Source organism: Canis lupus, chromosome 20 (assembly GCF_003254725.2).
Source record: "Canis lupus dingo isolate Sandy chromosome 20, ASM325472v2, whole genome shotgun sequence".
Taxonomy (NCBI): Eukaryota; Metazoa; Chordata; class Mammalia; order Carnivora; family Canidae; genus Canis; species Canis lupus.
In genome coordinates this window covers 41,803,382-41,819,416 of record NC_064262.1, presented here as the reverse complement: position 1 = coordinate 41,819,416, position 16,035 = coordinate 41,803,382, and the positions used below count along the sequence as shown (strand labels likewise).

Here is a 16,035-nt window from a genome sequence, read left to right as displayed (position 1 = left end):
CTCTCTCTCTCTCTCTCTCTCCATGAATAAATAAAAAATGAAATCTTAAAAAAAAAAAACTTTATAGAACAACTTTAAGAAATACTTCCATGTTGGGATCCCTGGGTGGCTCAGCGGTTTAGCGCCTGCCTTTGGCCCAGGGTGTGATCCTGGAGTCCCGGGATCAAGTCCCGCATCAGGCTTCCAGCATGGAGCCTGCTTCTCCCTCTGCCTGTGTCTCTGCCTCTCTCTCTCTCTATGTCTATCATGAATAAATAAATAAATAAATAAATCTTTAAAAAAATAAAAAAGAAATACTTCCATGTTTTACTGATATATATGTTTTTTAAGTATGAAAACCCCCAAAGCACACAGCCACTTACCGTCTTCAACACCAATAGCAGAGCCACATGTGGATTAGGTGAGAAGCTCATAGCCTCTGAATCAATCCTCATCAATCCTTTGGTATTTGGAAGATTATATGATCTTTTTTTTTTTTTAAAGCAGTTTTTTTTTTTTTAAGATTGTATGATCTTGAAGGACAACTTACAGATAATAAATCTAAAGTGGCAAAGAGGCTGAAGTGACAGAACCTGAACTAGAATATCTAAATAAATGTGAAAGAAAAGAGCATCAGGTAGTGAGATTGCTCTGGCATTTCACTAATATGGAATTTAGGGGGCGGGATGGGGAGACTATTTTGTTCTTTCCGAAGACTAGAAAGTTCTTAAGTGGAAATGTTTATGGCTAGAAGCTATAAATGGCAAGGCTTGTTAAAAAGACTATCCTTTTGGCAGATAGTTGGAAAGCACTTTATAGGACTCCCCAGGCTAAAGATGTGTCTGTCGGGAGGGTGCAATACAAGTTGGAGAGAGTTGGCCTCTGTCCCCATGTGGCCTGAGCCCTGTGCGCCCTGTGGGGCACCAGCCAGTACACAGTACCAGTTGTCTGATCTGGTTGCTGCCAGGGTCATTTTCCTGAGAGGAGCTCTGGGCTCCATGTGGCCTACCACAGCCCGGTTGTTGCCCCAAGACCCCCCCTCCCCACCATCTGTACCCCCCATCCCTGCTCTGTCCTTCCACCCTACATGAGCCCCTGTTCAAGTCTGGTCTTGTTTCTCCCTATCTCTTCCTGCCACTGTGTGTGTATTCTTCTTGAGGAGCCTACTATCAGGAGTTCCAGGGTTCTTGGACAGTTTGTCTCTTCTAATCTGCCTTTAATAAAACTGGGATTAGGAGAACATGTTAAAGAAATCAGGTCTCTGAGTTGGCGAGGAGTTAGGAGCAGTGCACTGAGACTGCCATATAAGTAAAAACTACTACTAGAAGCATTCGGGCTTTTTTTTTTTTTTTTTTTTTTTTTAACCATTTTAATGCCTCATGAAAATGTATTGTTTACATTCTTCTACCGCAACTAAGTATGTGGAATTGAAAATCTCTGGGGCTCTGTGATAAGCTCAGCTGTCATGTACTGGGATGCCTTCAGTACCTCTGCAATGGGCAGAGGCTGAAACCAGGGAAGGGGCCAGTTGGCCAGCTGTGTTTTGTATTGGCATTCCTCAGAGTCTCTCTTTGTATTTCACTTTGTCTGCAGATTGGGGACCACAAATTCAGTGCCCACCGGATCGTCTTAGCAGCCTCAATCCCGTACTTCCACGCTATGTTTACAAATGACATGATGGAATGCAAGCAGGATGAGATTGTAATGCAAGGAATGGACCCCAGGTACTCAATTTCTCCCCTAGGTCTCTCAGTCCGTAGCTTCCCAGGCACAGCTTCAGCCCTTGTATGTGGCGCCATTGGGGAACCCACGGTGGGACACAGCATCTCGCACAGCTCCATGCACACAGTGGGTGATTAGGAAACCAGTTAGAACCTCAGTCGGTGGCCTGAGACAGGGTTAAATCAAGGAGCGATTTCTTTTCTTTTTTTTTTTTTTTTTTTTAATTTTTATTTATTTATGATAGTCACACACACACACAGAGAGAGAGAGAGAGAGAGAGAGGCAGAGACACAGGCAGAGGGAGAAGCAGGCTCCATGCACCGACGTGGGATTCGATCCTGGGTCTCCAGGATCGCGCCCTGGGCCAAAGGCAGGCGCCAAACCGCTGCGCCACCCAGGGATCCCCAAGGAGCAATTTCGATGTGTTTTTACTCTATTAGAGAACCACATTTAATAGGACACCTGTCATGTGTGCTACTGTAAGCACTGAGATATAGCATCCAAGATACTTGTTATAATTAGAATTGGGTATAAAGCTGGTTGAATGTTCTATGCACTTTCCTGTGCTAACCATTATAGCTGGCAAAATAGTTTATCAACTAAGTGTCTTCATTCAGTGCTCTTCCCATCAATCTAGAACAGTGTTGTCTGTTAGAACTTCCTGCACTGATGGAAACATTGTATTTGTACCCTCTAGAATGGTAGCCACTAGCCATATGTATATGTAGCTGCTGAGCACCAGAATTTTAACTAGTGGGACTAAGGAACTGAATTCTAAATTTTGCTTAATTTAAAAATAATTTTAAATAGCCATGTGTGGCTGGTGGCTACTATATGTATATGGGACAACACAGACTCAGAAGATGGCAAAATCGTGGTTATTTGATGGATGAGAAAAATAGAAGCCCAAAGAGGTCAAGCCCAAAAGTTATCCCACCTAAATGCCTTTCAGCGTCCAAGACAGCCCTCCCTAACAAATTGTTATTGGCCACAAATACTAGTCCTGCCAAGACTAAGAAATTCTGCTCTAGATGAATTTTAGGGGCAAGAGGCAGTACCATAACCACTGAAATCATGTCATTTAGGTATTTACTTAAAGTTGTCCTGACATGTAGAAGTCGCTTACTACTGAACCCTCTTCATGGGAATACTTTCCTGATTACTGTATGAAGACTTTATATAAACATATTTCATAGTATGCCTTTTTGGGCTTTGAAAAGGAGAAGGATGTTTATGTGACTGATTCTGTGTTTGATTTTGCTGCAAGTCTATGAACTGAGGCTGTATGTTTATAACATAGGCTATATCCAAGGCTCCACTGTGCACCTACTATGTGCGTGGCACTATTCTGAAGTCTGGGAATGTAGTAGCAAACGAGACACACAGGGTGATTCAGAGCAATGACATTCTTGTTAGAGGAGAAACAATAAACCAGTGACTCTAAAACATCAGCCAATAACCTGTCATCTGTTGCTTACCTTCTTAATGTCATAGTGGTGGAAACTAGGGGTAAAGGAGCCAAGAAACTGTAGTACCCTCTGGATGATTGAAAGTGATCTGCCCCAGCACATGGAGAGGATTTATATACCCACTCCAAGGCCAGCTACTTATAAGGAAAGACACAGAAGTGGGTCTGCAAGGGCAGTTGTACACACTCTTCTCTGAGGTCTGTATCTGAAGGAGCTATGCTCCTCACCATGCACAGTCCAAGTGCTTCATTTAGCAGAAGTAGACTGGACACCTGTCATGTGTGCTACTGTAAGCACTGAGATATAGCCCTGAGAAAACTGTGCCTCTAATTGTGCCAACTTTCTAGTTGGGGGGATCTGGCAATAACTGCACACATGCACAATAAGGGAGGCAAGTAAAAGTGATGCAAGAAAAGTAAAGTGAGTGATGGTGGGGGTCTTTGCTGTTCTAGGGTGATCAGGGAAGGTGTCTGTGATGAGGTGACGTTTGAGCCAAGACCATAATCAAAGTGAGAGTGAGCTGTCTGGTGACAGAGCCCTCCAAACAGAGGGAGCAGGCAGTGCAAAGGCCCTGCGGTGAGAATGTGTTTGGCATGTTGGGATAGAGCAGGGGCTAAAAATGGAAGATGACAAGGTCAGAGAGCTGGAGAGGGGCCAGACCACATACAGCCCTGCGATGGAACTTGGAGTTCTTTCCTGGTGGAGTGCCTTTCCCAGAATTTTAAGGCAGAAAAATTTGTCGGCATCTCATTCTAGAAATATATCCCCCCAAAATAATAAAAACATTACTTATGAAGGCAATAAGATATTATTAGTTATTAGGTCTACCAATAAAGGAAATAAATTATAGCATATTTATGTGTTAAAATACTTTATAGCAACCCCTAAAAATGATAAACATGACGACATTATAGCAACATAGGAAAGGACTTGATAAGTATTTTGTGATTATTTCCATACTATTTATGCATGCAGGAAAATAGGAAGAAAGTGAACCCTCAAAAGTAACCACTGTTTGGCTCATTCAGTAGTGAGATTGTGGGTACTTGCTTTCTCTTTTTAGAATTTTCTATAATAAAATTATTTGGGCAATGAAGACAGCTTAAGAAGTACAATGAGTCTTCGCCTCTGGTGAAGATTCTTGAAGGGTATGGGCTAAATGGGTTTTAGACCATTCCCCAGGTAAGTGTGTCAACTCAGTGAGGGCCAGTCTCTGAAGCAAATCTTTCCTCCTTTCTCTAGCGCCCTGGAGGCTCTTATCAACTTTGCCTACAACGGCCACCTTGCCATTGACCAGCAGAACGTGCAGTCACTGCTGATGGGGGCGAGCTTCCTGCAGCTGCAGAGCATCAAGGACGCCTGCTGCACGTTCCTCCGAGAACGGTGAGGCCATGAACCTGGCCCATGGTGGGGTGTGCGCCGCTGTCATTCATGGAACCCCCTGCCAGTTTGCTCAGTCTTTAGGGCACACAGAGTTTTATGAAGGGAGTGAGCCAGGGGGCTGACTCTGCAGAAATTACCTTTCTTCAAATTGTGGTCAAGCAGTGGCCAGGTTTTTGGGAGTGAACCTTTGAGGAACGTATTCATGGACCCATACCTGTGTTCTCTCCTGGCCTGACATGTACCTCTTCTTCTTGTCTTCTAGTTTGACCAGTTACTGATTTAGCTGACGGTTCTCACCAAACCAACAGATTCCATGCTGCCTCACTATTCCATAGCCTGTCTCCATCTTGTGTAGATCCTTTTCCTGCCTTGAGGTCTTGACTTCTTTTTCCTTTAGCTCTTTAGGGCCCTCCTCCCCAAATTTCAGCTCCTGGAATGCTCTTTCCCCTTTAGTTTCCTAGAAGCAATCACTGTATTCTGTCTTAGGGTAAGGACCATGAAGTATATCCCTCCCTAGGTCTGACATTCAGCAATGACTTATTGATGACTGAGCAGATAACAAGGCTCTTTCTCCCCCTCAAGAGGAAGAACTCTTAGCCATAATGTAAAAGCTGCCTGTTACCCACTAGGGACTTGGGGGTGCAGGTTATAATGTGCAGGGCTCCACACAGTCTTTGTCTGTGGTACTCTCCAAGGCCTGGCCTCCACCTGAGCTACTGTGATCACAAGGTCCGTGGCCTGAAGACCAGCATTCTTTCCCATCTCAAATCTGCTCTCCTGAACCTCATTGCCTTTTAGAGTGACCTCTCCCTCTCCCATTCCTGTCCCACCAATCCACTTCACTCAGCACCTCTCTGGACCCCACCTGCTCTCCCCATCCTGCCCCTGTGATGATCATGGACATCACTGATGACTGCTGTGAGTGCAGCTAGTCTTAATAACCATGATAATGATGTTCAGCACACAGGGCACTCTTTGCTGGGTGCAGGGTGAGTGGTTTCATTGTGAGGCAGGTGGTCCTGTTTCAGGTTTTATAGATGAAGGCCACATAATGACAGTGTGTAGTCGCAGAGCCTGGTTTGACCCTGCCCTGGGATGCCTTCTGGTCAGGCTGGAGGGATGTGTGTGGCGGGTATGAGGCGCACTGTCTTTCCTCCTCATTTGTGAGCCGCTTAAGGACACAGACCAGACTCGGTTTATCTCTCTCTCCCCACAGAGCCCAGAATGATTAAGTAGGCATTCTGGAAAGGATTAAGTTGGCCACTCTCACAAGGGGACAACAGCTCCACCTAGGGGCTTTTGAGGTCATCACTCTCAATACTGTACCCAGCCTCTGTTTCAAAGCAGTTATCATCCAAAAGATGCTTGGAAGAGTGATTTTTAGACCTGTGGAGTTTTTACATGCACCAATGACATTTTAGGAAGACATACTAACACAAAGCCTGATATTATGAGTCTTTCCTTAACATTTTTCCATGCATTCCTGCAAAATCCCTTCTAAAGCCTCACTTCACACCTGATATCTGTCTTTATACCTTCCCACAGGCCCCGGAGGCTTGACCTGCTTTCTGTTTTCATTCCAGTAGTTACCATCACTGCCTCTCTTCCTTGGAGTGGCTTCTCCTTGAGCCTGGCTGCAGGGTGTTAGGGTGTCCCACCTGCTCCCTGCCCACTTACCCATATTTGAAGACAAGCACATGGGCCCTTGATTTTCAAGGTGTGATCACTAATGACTTGAGAGAACCCATTCTGAGCGGTAGTGGAAAAGACATGATTTTCCAGAGCACAGAGAAGTTGTAAAGCTGTCAGTTTTCCATGAGGTAGGGGTTGATTTTTTTTTTCTTGTGGCCCCTTTCCAGCCTTCAGATGTATGGGCTTCCTTGTTTTTAGGTGAGCACTGGCACTGTGTATTTTCCAAAACCCTTCTCTCAGAATTGAATCAGAACATTGGATGCATCCATGAACCAAGTCAGTAACTTATTTAATTCAAGTCACTGCTTCCTGCCTCTGATAAAGCATTACATCTTCACTATGGCCTCCTTGCACAGAGTCCAGCTGTGCTGGCAAGAAAGGTGGTTGCCCACTGGGTAGTGGCTACAGCTGTGTGTCTGTCTCTGCTCTTTGGGTTCATTTTCCCTCTTCCTCCTGTTCCTAAATGGGGCCCTCTCCTGCATGGCAGCTCTCCCTTCTCCTTCCTCACCAGTTGCCTCACAAGCAGCCTTCCCATATCCCATCCTCTTCTATGCAAAAGCCCAGTTCGCTTGAAGGTATATTTTGCCCTCCTTGTTATGCAATGCCAGTGAAAGATGGCCAAAGCTGAGGTATAGGAGTCCTAACCTGAGAGGGAGCTGGTGGAAGTGTGTGCCAGGCACACACATATTGATCATCCTTTTCCATGTCTTTGGCTTCTAATTCCCAGTCCATGGCACTGACTCCTCTTGAGTTGATGTCACAGCAATCAGTATCAGTAAGGCACCAGGTGTAGAGGCTCAGGGAAGGTGTAGCCTCCTCACTGCCACATGTACATAGAGGCCTTTTAACAAATCTTATTCGGTCATTGTAAATGCTCCAGGAAGAAGGTGGTATTTGAGAACTGAGCTGGCATTCTGACCTTGAGCCTGGTGTTCCTCACTGGCCACGGTGCCTTGCCTCATTGTTGGTGCTCATGCTTCCCTGTCCTTAGTGGAAATGCACGTAGGTCTCCAAGGCAATGGACAAAGCCAGTTCAGGCTAGAAGGGAAGCAACAACTTGTGGAATTTAGATTATCCCAAAGCCAGGATCCTGAGAGAGACTCTGCCCTTCAGCTGTGCTGCTGGGGGACAATGGGTAGCGAGTATAACTCTACCTGTAACTTTAAGCAACACAGCGTGGGAAAGAAAGCAAGCATTCGGGATCCCTGGGTGGCGCAGCGGTTTAGCACCTGCCTTTGGCCCAGGGCGCGATCCTGGAGACCCGGGATCGAATCCCACGTCGGGCTCCCGGTGTATGGAGCCTGCTTCTCCCTCTGCCTATGTCTCTGCCTCTCTTGCTCTCTCTGTGTGTGACTATCATAAATAAATAAAAATTAAAAAAAAAAAAAAGAAAGGAAGCATTCTAGTAAAACCTAGGCAGTTTCCATCTGATAAATACCCTCTCCCTCCAAGGAGTATCAGTCAAAAATCAAAATAAGAAAAGCCCCATCCCCAGGATCTCCTGCTGTCGCAAGATTTCAGAACCACATTGGGCTCACCTGAGATTTTGTCAGATGCAGTAGTAGTAAAAAAAAAAAAAACCTGTGATAAAAATTAAGACAGCAACCAACTTCATGCCAGGCATCATGTTGAGTGCTTTTGCTACATTCTTGCTTACACATGGCCACAGCTGTAGGAGCTGGATAGCTGTTTTCCTCACCTTTTTCCAGGTGAGACTGTTACAGACACCTGAGGAACCCTCCTGCCTCACCTGGTGCAATGCAGGGCCTGATTTACTCAGAGGGCCCCAGCGAGGGCCAATCTGCCTCTGGGTAATGGGAACACGCACAGGGTTCAGTCTTGGCACCACCACTTGCTTGTAGAGGGCTGTGAGCACATTGCTTCATTTCTCTGAGCCTCAGTTTTCCATCTAAAAATGGAAGTAGGGGATCCCTGGGTGGCTCAGCAGTTTGGTGCCTGCCTTTGGCCCAGGGTGCGATCCTGGAGTGTCGGGATCAAGTCCCGCATCGGGCTTCCGGCATGGAGCCTGCTTCTCCCTCTGCCTGTGTCTCTGCCTCTCTCTCTCTCTCTGTGTGTGTGTGTTTATCATAAATAAATAAATAAATCTTGAAAGAAAGAAAGAAAGAAAGAAAGAAAGAAAGAAAGAAAGAAAGAAAGAAAGAAAGAAAGAAAAGAAGGAAAGAAAGAAAGAAAGAAAGAAAGAAAGAAAGAAAGAAAGAAAGAAAGAAAGAAAGAAAGAAAGAAAAGAAAGAAAATAAAAATGGAAGTAATGACTGCTTTGCAGTGCTGTTGAAAAGATCCTGGCCTGGCAAAGTACTGGACACTGAGCAAGTGGTAGTTAGTTGCCGTCATTCCTGGGTGTCTGAACAATTAGACTCAGAGCTTTTTACTGTTTAAAAAAGAAGTGTAAGGGTCCTGATGTTAAGAAGTCATCTCTGCATGGTTTAAACTCTCATTCTACAACTTCAGTGCCCTCCTAAGGACCAGGTAGATGTCCCACCAGGAATGTCAATGGCTTAAGGCAAGCAAACAAGTTTTCTAGCACATGTTCTATGCTTCTGTCCTCAGAGCTGTTTCCTAGGACTTCCCAGAAAGCTCATTCCACCTAGATGCACTGAGCCATAGGCCCAAGAGGCAGGGACCTCTGAGGATAAACTGTCTTCATTTTAAACCTTTGTCGTTGAGTCCCTAAGCAACGCATCTGGGATCATGCAGTGAGTTTTCAGCCAAGCCAAGAGCAAAGCTGGGTTTTCTCCATTCCGTAGCTCTCCCCAGCACTAACCTGAGAATGACCAAAGATAACATACTTACTTCCTCTACATTTTCTTCTTTTCATCTTTTCTCATGCCAAAAGCCTTCACCCAAAAAATTGCCTGGGTGTCCGCCAGTTTGCTGAGACAATGATGTGTGCCGTGCTTTACGACGCAGCCAACAGCTTCATTCACCAGCACTTCGTGGATGTGTCCATGTCAGAAGAGTTCCTGGCCCTGCCCTTGGAAGATGTTCTGGAGCTGGTGTCTCGGGATGAGCTTAATGTGAAGTCAGAGGAGCAGGTTTGTAGAGTGTGGTAGCCATCTGCTGTTCTTTCTAATCTTCGTTTTCTATTAATATTTCTTTCACGAAGACCATGATACGTGTGCAGCTTTGTTTCATTATACTACGTGCATTTTTCACAAGAACTTTGTATTCATTTTATTTTTTTTAAGATTTTATTTATTTATTAGAGAGACAGAGAGCACAAGCAGGGGGAGTGACAGAGGGTGAAGGAGAAGCAGGCTCCCCACTGAGCAGGGAGCCCAATGCGGTGCTTGATCCCAGGACTCTGGGATCATGACCTGAGCCAAAGGCAGACACTTAACCAACTGAGCCACCCAGGCACCTGCTTTGTATCCATTTTAGTGTCTAACATTCAATTGATTTTGTCAGCATCACACCCCTTATTCATAAATGTTCGGGTTATTTCTAGTATTGAATATGAAGTTGGGAGGGTTGGTTGGTTTGTTTTTGAAGGTGAAAGAAATGGCAGTACATTTGACTCCTAGTGGGAATTTTCCAGAAGAGAGGGAAGAGTTGGTGATGCAGGAGGAAAGGGAGAATGGCTGCTGGCACATGCCCCTGGAGTAAATGAGAAGAGACTGAGTCGAGGTCACAAGGGGTGTCCCTGCTGGGAGCACCAGCCATGCCCATCCACCCCCACAGGAGGAGTACAGGGAGGCCAGGGTGGGAAGGGAGATGCTGGCCAATTCTGTTGATGTTCTCTTCTGGCATGTTTCTATTTTCTTAGCTGAGAATGAGGATCAGGAGGAGGGTGAGAAATGTAAGGAGAGATGAAACGGCATGAGCCATCCCTCTGGGAGCAGGAGAGGAAATAGATATGCCAGGGAAAGGAAGAGGGCTTGGTGGGAAGCAGGCCCTGATGAGATCAGCAGTCAAAATTTTAGAATAGACCTGCCAGGGGGTGGTTGGCTGGCTCAGTCAGAGGAGCAGGTGAGTCTTGATCTCAGGGTTGTGAGTTTGAACCCCACATTAGTTGTAGAAATTACTAAAAAGAATAGATTAAAAAAAAAAAAAAAAAAAGATGGGACCAAAACCCCAGGCAGAGCACCTTGGGATGTTTGCAGTGTGGAATCCTGGCCTGTCACAAAACTCTGGTTAGGAGCCTGAGGCTTCAAGAGGCAAGCTGTTGGGAGGTTAGTCCCAACTCAGCTTGTTTCCCTTATGTCCAAAGAGCAGTAGAAAAGTGGGCCCTGAGTGTGGCAGTGTGGGTGCTGTGATGTGCAGGGAAGAACCCCATCCCAAGAGCAAGCCCTGTCCCAAGCTCTTCCACCAATGAGTTCAACCTGGTGCAGCTCAGTCATCACTGATACATTTGATCAGGGGTTTTAGAGGGACATACCTGTTAGGGAAAGCTCGGAAAACATTCATCTGGAACCCGGCCTTAAGGAAAGTCGGTGTGGGGTGGGGTGAGTTTAGACAAAGAGGAGGAGATGAGGGGCCTTCGAGGTAAAGGGGACAGTGTGAACAGAGAACCAGCCAGCCTGGGAAAACAGAGGGTGGAGGCGACTGAGGTGAGATGCAGAAAGGAGTAAGGAACCATTGGCAACTTTTCTTTAGGAAGACAGAATGAAATCCAGGAAGCTGTTACAATCACTGAGGCTTGCCTTTCAAAAGACTGGGCCAAATGGGGCAGCTTGGGGAAGTAGAAAGCAGTGACTTCAGGAGACAAGTAGGAGGAAAGATGGATGGGCCCAAAGAGACTGGGGGGCCTGGGGATGTGGCCCCTGGGAGAGAAGAGTGACTACACAGGTTGAACTTTGTACCATGGCAGGTCTTTGAAGCTGCGTTGGCCTGGGTCAGATATGACCGGGAGCAGAGGGGGCCCTGCCTGCCTGAGCTGCTGTCCAACATCCGCCTGCCCCTATGCCGGCCCCAGTTCCTATCAGACCGTGTGCAGCAGGATGACCTGGTGCGTTGCTGCCACAAGTGCAGGTGAGCAAGGGCCAGCCTGCACAGGATACTGCGGGGGTCTGGGCAGAGAAGAGAACTTGGCCACCTAAGCTGTTTGTGTCCAGCTCAGGGGAGGAAGGATTTGGAGTTGTCAGCCCTAATTCATAGCACCTGCTCTGCCTTCCTCATCTAGAGCCTGGAAAAGCCCAAGTCTGAACCCTCAGTCAAAGAAATGTGCCAGGAGGGGCTTCAAGGCAGAAGGGGCTTCCTTCTCTATGCTCCCTGAGGATTTCCTAGCATCTCCAGGAACTGACTCAGTGGTGACTCCCTGGGGCTCCTCATCCTCTCCAAGAAACATTAGTGCTCTGGTCTCAGATGGGCTCGGACCTGTCTACAGTGATGGGCAAGCAGGGGGCATGTTTACCAGCACGTGAAACTTTTACGCAGGGTAAATCGGTGATGACATGGTGCAGCAGAGCTCCCAAAACAGCTCAGAAGGCAGTAGCCATATAAGAGGATCATTATAAAAGTAGAGCAGCAAAGGAAAATGTTCACCTTCCTCCAAACGGCTTGTCATATTCACAGCGGGTTCAGAGGAAGCCAGTGGCTGTGTGCAATTGGTATGAAGGTGTGTGGCAGGAGGGAGTGGAGGTGTGGCTGCCAACAGGTGGGGCCCCGTGACAAGCACTCTCAAGTATGCTGTTGAATTTGAACTTTATTCTGTAGGCCATGGGTAGCTCTTGAAGGTTCTTAGCGTGGGCTATAGTGTGGAGGGTGGAATGGAGAGGCAGGACTGGAGGCAGAGAAATCCATCAGGAGCAGTTGGCTTCTGCTACCAGTGTAGGTGAGAAATGGCACATTGCAGGGTGCAAGCAATAGGGATAGGAAGGAAGAGCTGGGTCTCAGTAGTTCAGTGGTGACAGGATGCAGGCTGCTTATTGACCCTTTCCAACGCCAGCTCTTGTAGCCCCTACCCTGCTCTTCTTCTGCCAGCTGTGTGCCTGTTAGAAGATGCTTGTTCTGATTACATTAGCTGAGGTGGGTGCTGCTCATCCCGCCCCTCCGATTTTGAGCATGTTTCAGTAGCTGTGTGTGGTTCCCCCTGGACTCACTTGGGTTCAAGACCAAACCTTCCAGAAGGCTTCTTCTCCCAGGTTTCCCCTCCAGTTGGGGGTGGGGCAACTAGGCTTGGAAATACAAATATAGACCACATGGGGAAAATACCTCCTGTCATAACATCCTGCACCTTATTCCAGGGACCTGGTAGACGAAGCAAAGGACTATCATCTCATGCCAGAGCGCCGGCCCCACCTGCCGGCTTTCAGAACTCGGCCTCGCTGCTGCACGTCCATCACAGGCCTTATCTATGCCGTGGGGGGCCTCAATTCAGCAGGTATCTTGCAGCTCCCCCTTGCAGGGCCCTGTTTTGCACCAAAAAAGCTGGCTTGGCCCTCTGGTTCCCCTCCTTTGTGTGTCACCACACGGGTCCTTCTTGATTTTATGCAGCTTTTAGATTACGCAGTTATGTTAATGTTATGCAGTGAAAGCACAGCAGGTATGAATACCATCAAATCAGAATATCAGCTACATACCAGCCCTGGATAGAATGCAGAGACCCATCTCTTTTACCAGGCTAATCACATTTGGTCATATGGATCTCTGGGATTAGACTGTGAGTCAGTCACCATGAGAAAGAAAATTCTGCAAATACACAGGGTCTGCCACTATCTGTAATATGTAATAATGCTTTCTCTCTACCTGCTGCCTCCCATGCAGTGCACACATGCTTTAGAGCTGATGTGTTACTGGCAGCTCTCATCCAGCCAAGTTTTCAGGCAAACTCCTGAGGCCCCTGGCCCTCCGGCCCACCCAAGGCACCACTGCAGGGCAGTGGAGATTTCATAGGAAGGGGAGTGTGGGCTCCTAAATCTTTGCAGCACAGAGGCAAAGGGAGGTGGCATCTCCCATGTAAAGACCAGATCTCTTCTCAGTGACAGCCTAGGCTCATGGAGGGGTGCAGATGGTGCGCAGTCCTGGGGAGTTTTGTTTTTAATTGAAGGTTAATGACAGGTGGGTGTCAGTCTGTTTACCATATGTCTGTTAACCATGTGTTCTGGAAGAGAGAAGTCCTCAACTAGTAAATGCTGGAGTGTGGTAGGTGTGAGGTACCCCACAGTAGAATAAGACAGGGAGGGGGGATTATTTTATTTGATTAAAAAAAAAAAAAAAGACCCTGTTGTAAATGGTAGGGTTGGAATCATCATCCCTGGCTACTATAACTACTATGTATTCAGCACTTAGTGTGTTCTAGAACTATGTAAGCAAGGTGCTTTGCCTATTCTGTCCTTTAATCCTGACAACATCCCTGCCATAGAGATGATCTCCATTTCACACGTGAGAACAGAAGATGGGGATACAAAGCACCTTGCCCAGGGTCACATGCTAGTAAGTGAAAGTCAGCAGGGGAACCCATGCCCTTCTCTCTGGGCATCCCTCCTGCACTGGGAAAGTAGTATGTCCATCTCCCTTTCACTTTGGCCTCAAGCAGGTGGAATACCTCGTTGCAGTTTAAAACTGTCCTCTCTAAAAATAATAATAATAATAAAACTGTCCTCTCTAGAAAGTACGTGCTTCCTGGCTGATTCTGATTTTCCTTGAAGAATTAGGTTTTTGGTTAGCACGGCTGAGGTGTCTTAGTGGGCCCATCTGGCTTGAGTATTTCTGTGGGAAGAACCAATAGAGTCAAGTCAAACATTCCGTGTAATCAATGCCCAACAGCTGTGATCTAAACACATGGTCTCATTTGTTTTAATTTGAGTAGCAAATTTTTATGCAGGTGATTCCCTGAATGTGGTGGAAGTGTTTGACCCCATCGCCAATCGCTGGGAGAAGTGCCATCCCATGACAACGGCCCGCAGCCGCGTTGGTGTGGCTGTGGTAAATGGGCTTCTCTATGCCATCGGGGGGTATGATGGCCAGCTCCGGCTGAGCACCGTGGAAGTCTACAACCCAGAGATGGACACATGGACCAGAGTGAGGAGCATGAATAGCAAGAGAAGGTATTGTGCAAGAGAAGGTAGCGCTGTGCTAGACAAGCAGGGGCACATAATAATAATATAATATAATAATAAAATAAAACCCGAGCTGGCCTGGGAGTTTCCTGCCGCCAGGCCAGCCACTGCCAGCACATCCCGGAAGCTAGCCTTATTCTGCTCAAAGTAAAATCCCTGCCCTGTACTCTGAGGAGCTTGGGGAGATGAGGCAGAGATGTGTGAAAGTTGTATTGTTATTTTAAGTGTGTCAGATAAGGACCGAAAGTGTATGTTATGAAAGATTCAAGAAGGGAAAGAAACTTGATGGAAACATCTGAAAGATTTCAGGGAAGAGGTTGAAACTTGAATAATAAGGAGGATTTAACTTTATTAGTGATAAAAGGACAGGAGAGGTATCGTCCTTTATACTCTCTTCCCCCTGCTACTCCCTAGATCTCTGCCACACAGGTGCTTCTGCCACCCTGGGAGTATGTGAGCCATAGCAATGCATTTCACTTCAGGGCTACCCACTTGCCCCCCAGGTGTGAGCACCTAGGTAGACCAAGTTTATATCTTTTTTTTTTTTTTAAGATTTTATTTATTTATTCATGAGAGACACAGAGAGAGAGGCAGAGACACAAGCAAAAGCAGGCTCTATGCAGGGAGCCTGACGCAGGACCCGATCCCAGGACTCCAGGATCACGCCCTGGGCTGAAGGCAGGCGCTAAACTGCTGAGCCACCTAGGGATCCCCCAAGTTTGTATCTCTTAAGACACTCTGGATATTTGTCTCCTCCATCACTGGCTTGCTCCAATTTCCTGAAGAGTTAGAGAGCATCCGAGTAGCACCTCTATCCCACCACCTTGGTGCTCAAGGGGAGGGCGGCCTCTTCCCTTATACCAGGCATGTATGGAGCATGTGCACGGCTGAGCTGTGGAGGAGGGATAACTAGACAGGTTCTTCTGTTCTTCTGCCCTCAGTGGGGCCACCCTGGATCAGTGGTTTCAAGAGGCACTCCGCTTTCTCTTCCGGGACTGACAGGAGAGGAAGTAGTCCCTACCCATATAACCAGAATACTTCTGCATTTCTTTCTCATGAATTGAGCTTCCCTGACAGATGCCCAACGTTAGGGAGAAAGTTACATGAATTATTTTCGAAACGGGTAGTTTGAAAGCCACCGGGGCAGATGTTCTCTAAGGGCTTCTCGGCTTTGTAAATTCTGTGGTTTATACATTTGCCCTACAGACCTCTTTATCTGGCCCCGCCCTGGGTTTTCTGTGTGTAAGATCAAGAGACTGCATGTGTGGTGAGGAAAAAGAATCAGAGTGACCTTTGCCACAAAGAAGTGTCAGGCCCAGAGACATATGTACCACGTTCTGTAGTGTTAGTGTGTGGCCTCAAGCCCGGAGAAATCTGCCTTTGTACCAACAAGACCAGGTTCACAAAGGGTCAAAATGGGTTCATTTGGGAAAAAGAAAATTTGTATAAGCCATCTGCTCCTCCGAAGGCCCTGAGCTAACACTCTTGTGGTTCCTTCCTCTCCCTTTCCCTACCTTGGGGCTTCCCTTTTCTACTTCTCGGGTACCTACCAGCCTTCTGGCCTTGAGTGATTCATTGCTCCATTTCCCCAGCCATGAGTGCCTTTTTTGCTTTCACTACAATCAGTTGCTCTTGCTTGTGTGTCTGCCCTGGGCAGCTTGCTTGCTTTGGTATCACAGAGTTTGGAGTGTTGTGTGGGAGGAAAGTCCTCTGGGCATCCCCTTCCCTGACTGTGGTTAATGCCCTGTTATTAGTAGCATGGACCCAGCTCC

At 46.9% G+C, this 16,035-nt stretch overlaps 1 protein-coding gene across 6 annotated transcripts in view; it reads left to right on the top strand.

Moving 5' to 3' along the window:
- The window catches only part of KLHL18 (kelch like family member 18), a 55,648-nt gene that overhangs the window by 32,169 nt on the left and 7,444 nt on the right, over nucleotides 1–16,035 (top strand). For 3 of the 6 annotated variants that reach the window (XM_025458330.3, XM_025458332.3, XM_025458333.3), the window contains 6 exons: nucleotides 1,573–1,703; nucleotides 4,413–4,553; nucleotides 9,100–9,298; nucleotides 11,074–11,234; nucleotides 12,449–12,585; nucleotides 14,014–14,251. In XM_025458330.3, coding sequence (XP_025314115.1) covers nucleotides 1,573–1,703; nucleotides 4,413–4,553; nucleotides 9,100–9,298; nucleotides 11,074–11,234; nucleotides 12,449–12,585; nucleotides 14,014–14,251 — 1,007 coding nt within the window. The remainder of the gene's footprint in view (nucleotides 1–1,572; nucleotides 1,704–4,412; nucleotides 4,554–9,099; nucleotides 9,299–11,073; nucleotides 11,235–12,448; nucleotides 12,586–14,013; nucleotides 14,252–16,035) is intronic. The other 3 variants (XM_025458331.3, XM_049098049.1, XM_025458334.3) reach the window with 3 other exon arrangements.